The sequence below is a fragment of the Vanessa tameamea genome, chromosome 21 (assembly GCF_037043105.1).
Source record: "Vanessa tameamea isolate UH-Manoa-2023 chromosome 21, ilVanTame1 primary haplotype, whole genome shotgun sequence".
Taxonomy (NCBI): domain Eukaryota; kingdom Metazoa; phylum Arthropoda; class Insecta; order Lepidoptera; family Nymphalidae; genus Vanessa; species Vanessa tameamea.
This window is the reverse complement of record NC_087329.1, coordinates 2,582,947-2,600,092: the sequence shown is the minus strand read 5'-3', so window position 1 is coordinate 2,600,092 and position 17,146 is coordinate 2,582,947. Positions and strand designations below refer to the sequence as shown.

General features: G+C 34.7%; 1 protein-coding gene across 2 annotated transcripts in view; it reads right to left on the bottom strand.

Moving 5' to 3' along the window:
* Window positions 1-267: 267 nt before the first annotated feature.
* Window positions 268-17,146, bottom strand: part of LOC113402382 (fatty acid synthase-like) — a 53,216-nt gene continuing 36,337 nt past the window's right edge. The window contains exons 22-41 of one of the 2 annotated variants that reach the window (XM_064218227.1): window positions 17,001-17,121; window positions 16,272-16,562; window positions 15,400-15,843; window positions 15,058-15,228; window positions 14,569-14,699; window positions 14,226-14,376; window positions 13,455-13,626; window positions 12,477-12,589; window positions 12,124-12,285; window positions 11,886-12,014; window positions 11,665-11,744; window positions 5,776-5,931; window positions 5,398-5,649; window positions 4,994-5,147; window positions 4,427-4,631; window positions 3,840-3,990; window positions 3,207-3,381; window positions 2,473-2,652; window positions 1,906-2,008; window positions 268-977 (exon numbers count right to left, since the gene is read on the bottom strand). In XM_064218227.1, the coding sequence (XP_064074297.1) occupies window positions 442-977; window positions 1,906-2,008; window positions 2,473-2,652; window positions 3,207-3,381; window positions 3,840-3,990; window positions 4,427-4,631; window positions 4,994-5,147; window positions 5,398-5,649; window positions 5,776-5,931; window positions 11,665-11,744; window positions 11,886-12,014; window positions 12,124-12,285; window positions 12,477-12,589; window positions 13,455-13,626; window positions 14,226-14,376; window positions 14,569-14,699; window positions 15,058-15,228; window positions 15,400-15,843; window positions 16,272-16,562; window positions 17,001-17,121 (3,877 nt within the window). In that variant the 3' untranslated portion in view covers window positions 268-441. The remainder of the gene's footprint in view (window positions 978-1,905; window positions 2,009-2,472; window positions 2,653-3,206; window positions 3,382-3,839; window positions 3,991-4,426; window positions 4,632-4,993; window positions 5,148-5,397; window positions 5,650-5,775; window positions 5,932-11,664; window positions 11,745-11,885; window positions 12,015-12,123; window positions 12,286-12,476; window positions 12,590-13,454; window positions 13,627-14,225; window positions 14,377-14,568; window positions 14,700-15,057; window positions 15,229-15,399; window positions 15,844-16,271; window positions 16,563-17,000; window positions 17,122-17,146) is intronic. The other variant, XM_026642618.2, reaches the window with a different exon arrangement.

Here is a 17,146-nt window from a genome sequence, read left to right as displayed (position 1 = left end):
TTCATTAAATTTTAGGGCGCCTGATGGTCGAGCACATTGCAGGAGGAATGCATTTTTCGGTAGTATGCGAGTCACAGACGCACTTTAGATTTATGCATACTCTTTTGTTGGGGGGGGGGGGGGGGGTCAATGTATACGGTTTACCAACAGGATTCCAGAAAGCACAAAGAAACCCTCGGAATTTCTACTTATTTATTATTATATACATAACAAAATGTATCTTTATTAGTGAAACACGGACAGTTTTGTGTAATATTTATTGTATATAATGATTAATTAAAAGCGATTATTACATAATTTAAGACTTATAGCACAATAGGACCTGTTAGATTTATATTATTATTAATAAATGATAATTAATAAAGTATTTAAATTCAAGATTTGATACCCATTCATTACCATAGTTAAACTTCCACTAATATTGCAGTTCCATTATGCCTGTTATAACATTCGTGTCTTTGCACCATCTTGTTCAGCTAAAACTCTATTGATAATATTCGCACAATCTTTATTCTCAATTATACTGGCATGGTTACCTTCGACGAGATGTACCGTCACGGGACCTTCAGTTAGTTTGTCCAGACCATAATTCTCTTCGGTCACCATGAACGTTGGATTTTCCTTCGGACGCAATAAAACTATTGGAGCCTTGATCTTTTTCAATTCGTGTTGACCAAGAACCATTTTGATACGGTCGAAACTACCAGTTGCAATATGTTTTATAAATTTATCGGAGTATTTCAGTTCTGTGGGAGATACCTTTATTGCGTAATCAACTCTATCGTCATACGATTCGATTTCGTTAAGTTTCTCCATGAGTGTGTCATTGATTTCACTTTTCGGGTGGACCATGCTCATAGTTTTACAAATCAAACTGTTCTGTAACTGGGTTTCGTTTTTGGTTGACATTGTTGCAGCCACTATCCCGTAGAGGTAATCAGGACTGCCATCTAAGCAGAATATTGTGCCGCTGTGACCTGAAATTTTGAATTCCTGTGTGTTTTAAACCATTATTTAAAACTGGCTTTTACTTTTGCCTATACAGATCAACTCAATCAATTATCAGAATCACAGAGAAGTACTGGCAAGACAAACAACAAAAGTTACTCTTTCAGTACACTAACATATACTTATTTAACTTTTTATATAGAATATATAACATTATTTGTTTCAGATTTTACATAACCTCAAGCTAATTATTAAGGACAGCCAATCTTCTACATATATTTTTTAAAATGTTATTCTGATATACGCATATTACGAACGGTTGGGTGACAGCGTGAAATTTTGTTCAGAATCTCTTAACGGAACGTGAGTATTTAGAAAGAATATTTCTTAATTCAACTCCTAAAGGGGTTAAATAGGAGATAAAAGCTTTTGTGGAAAATGTCAATGGAAATTCGCTATTTCAGATAATTAGAAATATGAATATCGGCATAAGCCGATAATAAATATAAATTTAAATTTAAGAGCAAAAGTCTGTTCTTCTCTAGAAGAGAAATGAAAATTTGTAAAGAAGATCACCTTTTTTCAGTGTTTCAAATATGAAATCGATTTAATGTTTACGTTTATGAATGAAAGCCGGACTGGCTTAAAGCGCTTTTAGAAACTCATTTATCAAGGTGATGAAAGTTGATGTAAAAATTGGTGATGAAAGTTCGCCACTTTGAATTAAGAAACATATAAATTGATTTTAAGGTGACCGAATGAATATAGAGTATACAATATAGGTTACCAAAAAACTCTTAATATTTAAAAAGAAAATAACGAACAATATTTCCGTTGGGATATACGAACGTGTACTTGGCTAGTTCTTCATCTTGCTATTGTTTACATTTAACATCGTATCGACACCGTATTACTTCTAAAACAAATCAACCTTAAAGTTAATTTTAAAAAAGGTACCTTCGCTTTCCAATAGGCTCGCCATTTTCAACATGGGTAAAGTACCAAAACTGTATCCGAGGAGTACGTAAGGACTTCCAGGATTTAATTTTGATTTTGTAAACTGAAACGAAAAATCTCCATAAATTTGTTTACTTTGGTATTTTAAAACTTAGCAAATGCACTATTTCTTTTACCAACATCTTTGAAATGAGAAATGTTAAAGTAGTCAGACTCGTTACTTTGTGTACGCCGCCTAATCGAAGTTGTGAAACTATAATTAATAAATTGTTGAAAGAATGACAAAAAAAAAAATAAAAAAAGAGGGTACTTAAGGCGGTGCGAGCGCATCGACAGGGGATTACTTTTTCGAGACTTTGTTCGGAGCGGACTTCTTGTCAAATTAAGTTAAAAATCTATTATTGTGACAAAACTTTGATTACTGTTATTTTGATTATAAGAGTGAAAAATAAAGTTCTGTTTATTTTTCCACGTCTATATATTTTTTTAAGTAAAACCGCTTCTGATTGCTAATAATATCATAATATAGAAGATGCATAAAATTATTTCATGATTGATATCTCATACCTTGTATAACCTATTGACTAAAGAGTCTAAAGTATCTCGCTTCTCTTCATTATTGGCGAACTGCAGGACACAATTCTTGATCTTAAGCCTACGACATAAGGCCGCCATTCCTGCAGCACAACCTTCGATACCGGGCAGCATGAACATTACCAAATCGTTTTCAGGAACTGATACATCGTTCTGTAAATAAAACTTGACTCAATTATGTTTGGTATCGTTATTTTGAATTCAAGTTAGTTATTATGTCTTTTTTGAATAAAATCAAGAGCCGAGATGGCCCAGTGGTTAGAACGCGTGCATCTTAACCGATGATTTCGGGTTCAAACCCAGGCAGGCACCACTGATTTCATGTGCTTAATTTGTGTTTATAATTGTGAAGGAAAACATCGTGAGGAAACCTGCATGTGTCTAATTTCAACGAATTTCTGCCACATGTGTATTCCACCAACCCGCATTGGAGCAACGTGGTGGAATATGCTCCAAACCTTCTTCTCAAAGGGAGAGGAGGCCTTAGCCCAGCAGTGGGAAATTTACAGGCTGCTGATGTAAAAATGTGATGTAATGAAAAAAATCAAATTTAAAATCTTTATTCAATATGAAAACGTTGATCTTACTTATTGACTATCAAAAATCTACCAGCAGTCCGAAATAAGCACCTCGGACCTGAGAAGAACTTTTTTATAGACTTTAGTGTTGAAATAAAATAGAAAAAAATAAATATAAGATTCGTTTACCTTCGAGTCATCGCTAACTAAAGAGGGCATACATATGAAAGGTAGGGAGGTAGAACTTTCATCGCCAAAGTTTCTCAAAAGAATTTGAAGACCAGCCGCATCTTCAGAGCTCGCTTGAAGAACTGCGGCTGATGTCGATGCTGCCGCTTCTTTTTGAGCTGTTATTTCTCCTAATCTGTTGGTATATTTATTTAATTATTAAATCAAACAGTACTATGACATAAAAAATGGTATGATTATGTGCAAGCCCGACTGGATATAGTACCACTCACTCATCAGATACTTTACCATCAAATATTAGTATCTGCCCCTCCCCCTTTGCCTATATAATAAGAAAAATAAAACAATTGTAGGATAAATATCAAGTACATAAATTAAAGGCAAGGTTCCTGCTCATATTGAATCCTCTTGAAACGACATTGATGATTACAAATGGGAAATGGGAACGGGAAGGGATCCTGTTGTGGGGTTCTACATGTGTTGACCAATGGCCAGGTCTGATGTCAGGGATACAACGTTACTAGTAAATACCAAAATATTCGTCTCAATTTCCAAATCATTGATCTCAACTCAAAAATGAACATTCATCATCTAATATTTCAATTATTACAGTTGGATAGAAACAGTAATTACCTTGCAAATGTCAATGTTCTAATATCTGGCGCTGTCAGGAATATCTCGAATTCACGTTCTAATGTCTGTTTGATTTCGATTGCCATCATACTGTCCATACCCAATTCAGCAAGAGGTACTTGGTGAGACACTTTCTTTAAGTCCTTAATACCTGACAATCAAAAAATGTATTTTATAACAGAAAGGAAGTTGAAAAGACATCGTTGCTATGATTTTTGATTTACAAGATCGAAAAGATAAAATAGAAAAGAATCACTCTCCTGGTACACGAACCAAAACCTTTGCTGATTGATCTGCTAATTTTGCTGTCTAGTTACGACGGTGAAAAGATAGTAAGTGTTTTAGTATTATTATTTTTAACTAGAATATGGTATTATATTCGATAACAAAAAAAGATTGTGCATGAATCCTGCTCTTATTAAATGTTTTCATAAGAAGCTAGTGAAAAAAATGCAGAAAAAAATGTACTATGGTATACATTTTCTGATAATGTCGTAATGAGTTAAGTGACTAGGTGCGGATTTGTGTAACCTGAATCAAACTAAGACATAACTCATATTTTTGTAGTGATTGATTTGTTTTGTTACCCATAATCTGCGCGACTACTTCCACCATGCTATCACATCCAGAACCTCCAGACTTTTTCTCGGCCACTACTATTGAGGACACTATCGCAGCATCCTGTTTCAAGAACTTGTCGAGTGAGAGCAGACAGGAGGAAATCCTTTGTTGGAGAGTTCCGCCGATTTCTAATTGGACATCTTCATCTTGCATGTCTGCTACGAGACCCACCTAGGTAAAAATATAAGAATTTTGGTTTATGTCAAATTGAATATTCAAATTTTCTACAGCTAGCACTACTGATCCGGTTGTATTATTTTTGTTTTCGATATTTTTCATTCATTCTAGTTTGTCAAATTAATAGAGAAAAAAAATAATAGTCCAAAAGACCATCTCAATAATAAAGTCATATCTACAACATAATTGGGTACAATACTATAGAAACTTCACCAGCTAACGGTCTGCTTAGAATATCTGTTGGCAGACTGTGGCAGCCAAACGTGGCTATTTCACTTCCATCATTTCCTAACACGAGCGTTACTTTTAACTTAAACCTGTCAGAAAGTTGTTCCTTCAAATATACGATTACTCACGTCTCCGATGGCGCCCCATTGCACAGCAAGAGCGGGAAGACCGAGCGCCTTTCTCTTCTCGCAGATCCTCTCCATCACGGAGTTGGAAAAGCCGTAGTTAGTCTGACCGGCGTTACCACGACCGCAGGACACGGATGAGAATATCACGAAGTCCCTAGATAAATGCAAAGATTAAATATTTCTGTAATATTAATCACACACTCTAAAACAAAAACAAGTATGATCCTGAACAAGAAAGGCAATAATTAAAGTGATAGCTTCTTATGGAAGGGTAAACCGCTTCGTTAAGTAACGCGTTACTGCGCTGTCACGTCGTTACTGTCTGTCTGGCGTCCCTTTATCTTACGCATGTTCAACTTAGATTGGTTTACGTTATAATTTTTTGACAATGTACAAAAACTCACTTCAAATTTGGGCACAATTTCTGTGATAACTTGTCCAAATTCATCGTAGCCAATGCCTTGGGTGCGTAGGATATCGCAAACGTCTGCGGAGTCTGATTCTCGAAGATGGAATCTTTCAATATAACTGCCAAGTTGAATATCGCCTCGACTGTTCCCATAGAGTTCGCCATCTTCAACATTTGTTCACATCCTTCCTCTGTTGTGACGTCGTGAGTTGAAATTTGTGTATCAGCTCCATAGCTCGCCCACGCTCTAAGAAATAAGAAGGTAAGTCAGAAATATAGCTTAAGCCTAACTTTCATAATTTGTTTCTTAGTAAATTATTAAGCTATTACGAAGATTGTTCTAAAAAAATAGCAATAACTGAAGATTAACTACCTCAACCGTGATGATTGGTAACCATTACTGATACCCCGTCTCGAGGTGAGCAGAACTTTTCTGGCTCCTCTCATAATAAGCCAGTCTGCGAGTTCCAGGCCGAAACCTCCGAGACCTCCTACCACAATGTACACCTTTTCTTCATTACACATATATCTAGAAAATAAATAAATCTTTGTTAAATTTGTACTGAAAATTAGACTTGAGTTTTTTTTTTTTTATTTTAAAAGAAAGGGCTTTTTCGCATAAGCGAACATGCCGCCCTGGTTGAGGATTCTTAGGATGATACAAAAATAATATATATTAAACTTAAAACTATCTTAATTAATCACAGGTCTATGATTTAATTTGGACAACATTTTTGCGAGATTTGACGTTGGATCTGCCAGAATGACATTGCACTGTCCAACAGACAGAAAAGTTCAAATTTAATGAAATGCAGCTCCTATTCCATATTTGTCTTTCAAACCATCTGTAAATATTTTTTGACAGTTGGAGTAATTGGAATTTATGTATTTTATAAAAGTATTTCGTAAACTAATTTGATGATACTCTCGCTTTGAACCAGTGAATCCTTCTATATTTGTACTTAGTATGCTTGTCATATCAATACTAGTTACCCATTGATCTAATGAAAACATGCCTAGACTTGAGAAAGAATTGCATGGTTGAGATTTGTACTTCTCGGAAATTTGTGTAAGTAAAGGTTTTTCTTGTGAGTCCAGAATCTGTTTTGTGTCAAATCTGTTAATTTATTAATTAAAGTTAAAGAAGTATTATTATGGAGTGATCTGTTTTTAAACCAAAATTTTCCTGCCGAATATAATCTTCTTAAATAAAAGGAGGTAAACAAAGTTCACTCTCCATCACATGTATGGGAGTGGTCCTTATAAACCCCCCAATGGTTCGCATTGCTTGATTTTGAATTTTGTCCAATTTTGACAAATTTGTTTTACAACAGTTGTCATACAGAAATGAACCATAATCTAATCTACTTCTAAGTAACGTTATATAAAGCTTACGAATATGTTTTGTATGGACTCCCCAACTTGATCCTGCTAAAACCTTAAATATATTTAAAAACTTGGACACCCTAGACACAATCTCTTTAATATGTTTATTCCATCTAAGACCACGATCCAGCCACATACCCAGGTACTTAACATTATCCAGGACTTCTAAAATTACATAATTTAGAGTAATAGTAACATTGTGCAATTTGTGCCCTCTTGGAAAAATACAAATTTTGCTTTTTGTTGATGAAATTTCTAAATTAATATCGCGGAATTTTTTGGCTATACAATCAAAAGCATATTGTAATCGGCTTTGAACGTCAACTAAATTATAAAATGATGTAAATATTACAATATCATCGGCATATTGCGAAAAACTAATATAATCCATCGAACTAATAGTTTTACATAAATCAATTGTTGCAACATTAAATAGTAGTGGAGATACAGGATTTCCCTGTGCAAGGCCTACTCCCGTACATCTTACAATTTTAAAGTCTTGGCCTTCAATAAACAGAAGTCGTTTATGTAAAAATTCCCACAAATAATTACAAAGCATACTACCTACACCTAATTGATCTAGTTTACAAATAAGATAAGACACATCAACATTGTTATAAGCATTTTCTACGTCTAAAATACACCCCACTGTCATTAGATTTTTACTAAATCCAATTTGTACACTAGATACGAAGTCTGTTAGATTATCTAAGCAAGAGCGGGCTTTCCTAAACCCTTTTGTTTGTTCGGAAAATATATGATTTTTTTCAAGATACCTTTCGATTAATAGAATCGAAAGGTATCTTTAAGATAGTATGAAAAATTTTCCATATACATGACATCAGGGATATTGGTATAAGAAAGGAAAATTGGGTACAGTCCCGGCCAGGCTTAGGAATGAGAAGTATGCGAATGTATCGCCATTGATTAGGAATTATATTACTATTGAGGAACACATTATAAATTTTTAGTAGCGTAGTCTTTCCTATAGAAGGTAAATTAAAAATCATTGAATATGAAACATCGTCTAATCCTGGTGCCGTGTCCTTAGATTTTAAACACTTTTCTAACTCGCGTGTCGAAATGCTGGATTCTAATTTTAAGTTTCGAGATGTATAGCAAGGATGGCATGGGATAACAAAATCGGGGGTGAGGTTATTTAACATCGATTCGGCTATGGTTTTGCCCACCATTCGCTTAGCAAATTTGTGTCCTTTTATCCATCTCATTCGCATCCACATTTGATTGGCAGATGTTTCTTCATTTATTGAAGAGCAAAAATCCCACCATTCTTTATTCTTTGCTTTTCTAATCAGCCTTTGAACGTCAGATATTTTAGCTTTCAGTTTTTCTAATTTAACAGGTATTGGGTTTTTCCGAAACTCTGATAATGCCAATCTCCTTTCCGCTACGGCTTTAGAAATTGCCGGTTTCCAGTAGGTTTTTGCGACAAATTTAGGACTAGGGTTGACACATACCTTAGTATATGGAAGGCATAAATTTGCTGCCCTATTAATTATGTTAATAAAGACATCGTAAGCTTTTTGGGGTTCAACTGGCAAACTTATTTGTACTAGGTCTTCCTCTATCGATTTCCTATATTTTTCCCAATCTGCCAATTTGTAATTTCGTTTTTTGTTAAAAATCGGGTTATAGTTAGAAGATGTTGATAATTTTATTATGAGGTGGTCGCTGCCTAGACATTCATTAGTAACATTCCAGGAGAACCCCAATGCAATATCCGACGAGACCATAGAGATATCAGGACTCGAATGTTGTAATACACCATTTACAAGTTTTATGCGCGTATGTCTACCATCATTAAGCATAACAAAATCATAGTCCATTAGTGCGTCAAATACCTGCATTCCTCTGACATCAGTCTTATTTGACCAGTTTGGGTGGTGCCCATTGAAATCCCCAAGTATTAAAGTCCTTCTATGTGAAATTGAAAATATAAAATCCCGATCTGAGTTTGTTGTATAGCACTTGGGGAGCAGTATACTGAAATTATGTTTTCTAATCTTTCACAGTTTAATACTCTAACCGAAATAACCTCAATGGCTGTATTTCCACTTAGAATTGAAAGAGGTTCCTTTTTAAAGATTTATGAGCTATAGCGACACCCCCATAAGAGTCATCCCGGTCCCTGTAAATATTATAGTTTGTAAGTGTGAATGTATTTACTGAACTAAGCCATGTTTCACTTATGATGCAAAATGTATTTTTTCCCGACACAGTAATTGTTCCAACTCAAGTATTTTTGGTTTTAGGCTTTGTGCATTCCATTGCAATATATTAATATGAATACTGTTCATAATTAAATATTAATCCTTGAAGAAAAGGCAAACTTGAGATGTTTTGTAGTATCCAAGAGATAATCCACTCGACACATAATTTTGCTAACTTTTAAATTTTATCATTTATTGACATATTGCTTCTACAAAAAATATTAATTAATTCTTTAACTAGACGAGTAAAAGGTACAACTCTTGAAAGTCTCTTTTACTTTTTCCTACTCTTCTCCTTTTCCGAATAATTAGACACACTTTCCTCAGAGTCTGTAACCATCATATTTTCTTTATCGCTGTTTGCTTTCGGTTTTTGTTTTATTTCTTCTTCTTCATTCTTCTTGTTAGCGCGACTTATGTTCCTATTTCCTAATCGCACAAGTTGATGCAACTGAGCATACGTCGGGGCTTCTGTGGTAGATTTCTCCGGGGAGTGATGATTTGTAGGTTCAGGCGTTGGGGCACGATGACCAGGATGATTTTGGTTCGCTGAGCGCGTAGCCTCCTTTGCATTAAGTTGCGGCGGGACATACATTGTAATAGCCTTCCGGTATGAGACATTAAACTCAGCCATTATTTCCCGTATCTTTTTTTCCCTACGATATTCCGGGCAGCTATGATCTAACGCGATGTGGTCTTTGGTGCAGTTAATGCACTTATATATTGTTGTTGGGCAGTTATCATGTTTCCCACCACACTTTGGACAAAATACTGTTTTCGAAGGACACATCTTAATAGTATGCCCGAACCGCCAGCATCTAGAGCATTGCGTCACTGGAAACATATAAGGCTCAACTTTCACTTGCATGCTATAAATGTGTATGTAGGCAGGCAAAGACGGCCCTTTAAATTCAATCCTGACTGCTTCACTATCTGTCCTCACTTCAGCCTCCCTCTACTTCAGCCCGACGCTTAAGTCTTTTCAAACTAGCTACCTCACATACGCTCGTGATCGCATCTAGCAATTCTTCTTCAGACAAATTAAGCTTTATGTGTTTGATAACACCATAGGAAGAGCCACTTCCATCGGTCGTTGAAATCTCCATCCCAACCCGAGAAGATATTGGCATGAAGTTAATTTCTCCATACTGCCCTGGTTAGTTACCTCCACGATTATTTTATAAGGGTTTATATATTTAACGCGGCTTATGTCGGTAATTCCTTGATCCCTGAATATTTTTGCTAAAGCAAATTGTTGGGGTAGAATATTTGTTGAGGTAATGCAAATATCTATAATACCCCTTACTTCCCTTCGCTTTGCTTTTTTATTTCTGATTTCAAACCATTCCTCATCCCCTTCATCTTCCCTGATTCTTTTAGCTAGTCTTTTTTCGCCGCATTCAAAAATCGGTGACGGTACTATTATTTCTTCCTCGCATACTTCTCCCACTTTACTCAAGATTGGATCCACGCTCTTTGGGATAAGGTCTAAATATCACTAACCGGTCCAGTCCACTAGAACCGGCCGTTAGCAAACAATTCCGAGAACTGATAAGCGATACTCACGATATACTACAAACAATGAAACGCGTCCAAGCAATATAACAATTACTCGCACACTGAGACTTGAGTTAATAATATAATAGTTGTCATGAAATTTTATAAAAATCATCACCATCAACAGCCTGTAAATTTCCCACTGCTGGGCTAAGGCCTCCTCTCCCTTCGAGGAGAAGGTTTTGGAGCATATTCCACCACGCTTCTCCAATGCGGGTTGGTGGAATACACATGTGGCAGAATTTCGTTGAAATTAGACACATGCAGGTTTCCTCACAATGTATTCCTTCACCGCCGAGCACGAGATGAATTATAAACACAAATTAAGCACATGAAAATTCAGTAGTGCTTGCCTGGGTTTGAACCCGAAATCATCGGTTAAGATGCACGCGTTCTAACCACTGGGCCATCTCGGCTCATATGTTATAAAAATAGAGAGTACAAATTGAAGATTTATATTTTTAACCTTTATAATTTATAAAAACATAATTGTATAAAAATAAATTCAATCCGGTTATATGAATCAGATCATAATTTAAATACATACAAAAATCTTTTACGCGATAAAAATACATCAACTTTTATGTTTCTGCAATACAGTAACCAAACAACAAGAATTGTATGTAGATATGAAACGTTGTAACTAAATGGTAGGAAGGGATTTTTAGGTCAAAATTAAAGCAGGGAATTTGTCTAAAATACTGATATCTACGAGCTTGATAGTATGGAAGAAGAAAGCAGAAATATATGTATTCAAGTTTGTGCAAGCCCGTTTAAGTCAAGTCCCGGGTAGGAAAAATTTACTCATGAAATATTCCAACACCATACTGCAATATTTCATTTTGTTGTATTCCGGTTTCAAGGGCGAACGAGCAAGTGTAAATACCGTCACAAGGGACATAACGACAATAACTTTAGTGATGTAAGGTATTGTTTATATTTCTTAAAGCGCCAAGCTTACCAGCGTCTATGGGTTGGGCTGACAACTTACCATCAGGTGGCCCATTTGTCTGTAACTATATCATACCACAAAATTTTTTGGTGATGGATAATACTTCCTTTTCACAAATAACTCATTAGGTACGTACCTGGGAATAGCTTCAATGCGAGTATTCTTCGGTTTCGTAAGTTTAACATTTCGTTCCTCATCACGAAGTTTAACGATCACCTAAAACATTGAATAATGAAAATGATGTATAATTTAATGCAAATTTGAAACATCAAAGCATCAACGGTTCTACATTATACATTGTTATTTTATTAATAACTCCAAATAATATTCAAGGAAATGTATAAACTAGAATCTCACTTTTCCAATATGTTTTCCAGCAGCCATGTATCTGAAGGCGGTCTCGATTTGATTCTTCTGAAAAGTGCAGTGAGTGAGCGGACGAACAGCGCCGCTCTCTATACCAGATATCAGGAGATCTTGAAGGCTCTGTGTAAGATTGTATTCAATCGATTTAGTGAATGAAATGCCATTTTAACCATACATGATCATTTTAATTATTGCGGGTTACTTATAGAATGTTTTGACAATACGTTACCTTTCTAAACTCATAGCCTTGGTCGAAAACTGAGTCCAACACGATACCGTGGAAGGAGATCTCTTTGAGGAAAAAGCTCATGCCGATGAGCGTGTTGTTGCTGATGTCGAACTTTCCGATTTCTAGGAAACGGCCGCGATAGCCAAGACAGCGAATTGAAGCCTAAACAATATAATAAAATTTAATTTTTTCTCACCGACCTATTTCTGAAGTATGCTTGCAAACTTTTGATTTAATTGCGTTTAATATATATAATTATTACGACACTAATCTTGGATAAGAGACCATTGTCCACTTCTGCTAAATTAAAATGTTAGTCATGATTTTAATTTCAAGTCAAAACTCCAAAATACCTGTAACTTTTCATCGGCAAGAGAATTGAGGACCATATCCACTCCCTTTCCGTTCGTTTCTTTCCTGACCATGTCTTCGAAGGATGTGTCACGAGAATTACCGATATGATTGTCTGTACACAAACAATATTTTCATTTAAACTACATTTTGGATCCTTCTATATATAAAACTAAACACTAATATTATACCTTGTATAAAATTAAAATTAAATTATAAATATCGCCTAGAGTTCGAAATTTTACCATAATCACTGATGATAATTTGAGAAAAAAGTATATGAATAATTTATTGCTCCTCAATTATAGCAACTAAACGGACATAAATCGGCAAATATACAGAAGAGAAAAAACAAAAAGAAAAGTGTCATCTATTATTATAATTTAATATACATGCATTGACCCGCTGGCCGGTGGCCCCGTCTCCTATCAGGAAAACCGTGTTAAAATCAGGAGCCGCCACGGCGAAAGTTGAAGCGAACAAACGATCAAAATATTCGTCTCTTATTCCAAATTATGACTATGTCCTATTTGCAGCATAAACACTTGGACCTTGGAGTATTTTTGTCTCCATTGGTGAGAGGAGGGCTGGTTAATTTATTGTCCAGAGGATAGGAATCCAACGGGAAAATGCTGCAAGCATTTTTCCAATTCGTCCACGTGGTCATGATTTGTAAGGTAACTATTTTGAATTATTATTTGTATATAATTAAGACCTTAATATTAATTATTATTATGTATCCCTTTCCTTTGCTAATAAACATAATACACATAAGAGTTATTAGAATTGAGGAAAGATGATGAAAATAAAAAGCTACCACACAATTCATGTCACACTTATAATAGTTCCCAAATAATCAGTTTCAGTCCATCAGGTACTATACACTACTCGATAAGATAAAGAACCTCTACCATGGCTAGAGCCCATTTATTTATTTAAAAAAATCAAATGAAGTTTATTTCAATTCAATTTTATATTACCTTTAAGCTGCGGGAAAAGTCTCTTGATGAAGGCTCGTTTCTCCGGAGTACCAACAGTTGTGAAGACTTCGCATCCATAACGAAGAGCAACGTTGATAGCTGCTTGACCAACACCTCCAGAACCGGCATGAATTAAGATAGATTCTCCTCTTTGAATCTGTGCTATCATTACCTATTTTAAACAATGTTTTTAATTTACTTTTTATTTATTTAATCTAACATATAAAATCTAACTAATCCATACAGAAGCCGGCTCACTTACTCTTTAGATCGGACACAATACAATTGCTTGTTATTGCTTTATTTGTCACTAATACACTTAGTGGGTAGATGTTATCAACCCAGATGGGCCAGCAGAAAAATCAGATAATATAATACCGCAATTTCCAAATTTTTTTAATGCCTTTACTAAATTAATTTTCATTGATATATGTTAATATATAAAATGCTATTGCTATTAGTCATTATGTTTCAGGTATTTATAGGTTTTCTTTTAGTTAGTTTGACCCTTGCAAAATCTGGTGCTACCCTTTTTTGTAATTGTTGAGTAGTAGCTTATGTTAGATATTATGACATATTTACAATAAAAAAAAAACAAATTGTGTCTGCACAAAGCACTTTAGATTAAGGTTAGGAACCGAGTCCTTTCTTAGGTTTTGTTTACTAGTGAGAACTAATACTTCTGTCGAGTAGCCCAGCTCATTTTACAAATCACCTTTCATAATATGTTAGTGTAGAAGTCAAATGAATAAGCACTAATGGAATAATTACCAAGGCATAGTATACAGTTCCATAAGCTACCGGCACACTGGCAGCCTCCTCGAAAGTCCACTCGTCAGGAATACCCCATACGAGTGCCTTATCTGCTACCACCATATTTGCCATACCGCTGTTTCTCACCATGCCCATAACTCGAGTACCACTGAGTGAAATGTTCAATTAAAAACATTTCATAAAATATAAAGAATAAAACGTAAAGAATTTGAATTGTGAAAATAATTGATATATTATCCTAGTTTTTTCTCGAGAAATAATTGCCAATTAAATAAGACATTTTTTTATTAAATGCTTATGTTAGCTATTTTCGAAATATCATATAAAATGTAACACTCACTTGCATGTTCTGCCAACGACTTCGAATCCTTGTACGCACTCTTGTGCAAGTCTACCACTTGCAACGGCGTCGACTGACACGCGACCCATTGCCGTCATCACGTCGCGGAAGTTAAGAGCAGAGCTGTATACCTGAATGAAAACATTTATTTACATTCTTGACAAAAAAATATCTCTATCATTTTTTCAAAATATTGTCCATATATTAGAGTTCACTACACCAATATTTTTTCTTAATTTATATTTAAATAGTAAAGTGAAATGTTTATTTCAACGTACTGTTTGAGCTTTATCAAATAGTTTAAAAATATCAAATTTGAGGAAGATGCATTGAGACAGGGTTTTTCAGTAGCCTGATGTTGAAAATGTTTGAAGTTTAATTTAGTAGCTTTAACAATAAACTAACTTTCAAACTCTTAAATAAATGCTCTATATACTATATACACTAGCTTTCGTAATCAAAAATTAAAGTAACTATGGTCTTAATTACATGTATCAGAACGTTATCTGGGTTCTTCAAATTTGAATTCACGCCGATGGGTCCCTCCAGCCAGCTAAGTGAAGAGAGGTCTCCGATAGTTATTGTGTTCACAAAAGCATGATGTGCCTGAATCGTATCCAAGTCATCCAAAAGTAAGTGGCGGTATGTGCCCCATTGACCCTAAATATAAAAAAAATATATTTTGTGATTAAATTACAATATAAATTATTTGATTCAACAGAACAAGAAATGTGATAATTTTTCGATGTTTTCCATGACATTAATTTAAATTAGTTAATAATTATTTTTCTAGAAAAAATATATTTTAAATTAAATAAAACTTGGACTCACTTCCTGATAAACATTAATTGCCAAATCCAGATCCAACTGATCTTCATAGAATTCTAAATCAGGATTAAACGGTGGTGCCGAAGGATCAGCAATTAAAATACCATAGAATATTTCACCACCGGGTTCCTTTCTAAGACAGTTAATCAGGCCCAGCAGTCCGTTTATTTGCTCATCTTGACTATATAAAACAACTTTTTGCCCGACTTTAAGTTCTTCCTTAACTTTGTCTATCCAAGCATATGTTTGATCAGCTGTTACAATTTTGACGAATTTAGCCGGTTTTGATGGAACACGTTTTCGGAAGAGGACAACGTGTTCTAAGCCAGTGTCTTGTACGGTGATGATGTCGTATTTATCAGCAAAATCTTTGGGATTAATGGGTTCTTTTTCTCGACTCATGATAAACCCTTTGTCACGGAGAGCTGCTAACGCATTTTTAAGTACCTAAAAAAATATACATTTTTTAAAAGATAATTTAGTTTTGTGCCAGCGAATTCTAAAACCATTAATTTATTTAAAATTAAGTCAAGAAGTCGAAACTGTATATCTCTATATTTCATTACTTCGGATTAATAGCGAAAATATTTCAATATATTTTATGAACGCTTTTTGAGAACGATCTAGAATGCTATTAAATAACATTAACATTTCTCGAACAATAACTGGTTGCTTCTGTTTCATCCACCGAATCCGAACCGCGATTTTAATGGCAAATGTATTCTTGTCACCATTCTTTGCGGTCATGTTTTTTAATATTGGTTTGTATATTATACTTACTTAAGTATTCTATCTGATTAAGTAATTTATTGTTAAAAACGTGAATTAAAAATCTTATAACCTACTTAAACAAACAAGTTTCCAATTTCACTTACTTCAGGTCTCTGTAGTAAATTAGCACCAATAAGTATTAGAATACTATTATCTGCTGACAATTTTTTATTTTCCACAGAAATGTTTGATGGCATGTTAATAGCATCCTCAGATAAAACAGACAATTCAGCTTGTATCAAAGGCAGGTCACCTAAGACGTCCGCTACTTTGTCCAGAACAGGTTCTAATCCGTTAGTCATATACACATCGTCAGCAATTTCAACACTTTTAAATTTGTATGTTTGTATGTTTTCAAGAACGAGTTGGATGTTGCTTCTAAGAATGTCCTCAATCTGGAAACGATTTAGTTACGATAACAAAATAATAATCACATTATACTTTTTTTACTTTATCTCTTATTTAGGTTTACGTATGCACATAATACGTTGTGTTTGGTGTTTGGAGCATTTATATACATAGATGTGGACTGGAAATCAGCTACTAGTCGAGTCTACGATCATTTTACCAGCGGCCTACTTTTTAATTCATATTTTAAGATGCTTTTTGGTGTTATCATACTGGTGAATAAACATCTTTATTACTACTAATATCTAGTTATGTCCAACTTTATTAAATATTTTTGTCCCTTAATATCCCTTAATATATTTGCTCATACAAATGTGCATTGCGAGTATGGTTGTGTCAGGGCTGTATTTGTTTAGTATATTTTTGTGTGTTATGAATCAGATTCGATGTGTTGGTATATTTTTATGTAATATGGCAAATTGTACCTTCATCTTCGCCTTTCCAAAGTTGGGAATGAACACATTCTTTTCTAGAACTGGTACACCTAGAGGAATCCTTCTTGAAATCGGTGTCGCGTGTAAACCTCGAATTTCTACTCCACCAGCTCTGGCGAGAAAAAATCATGAATTTA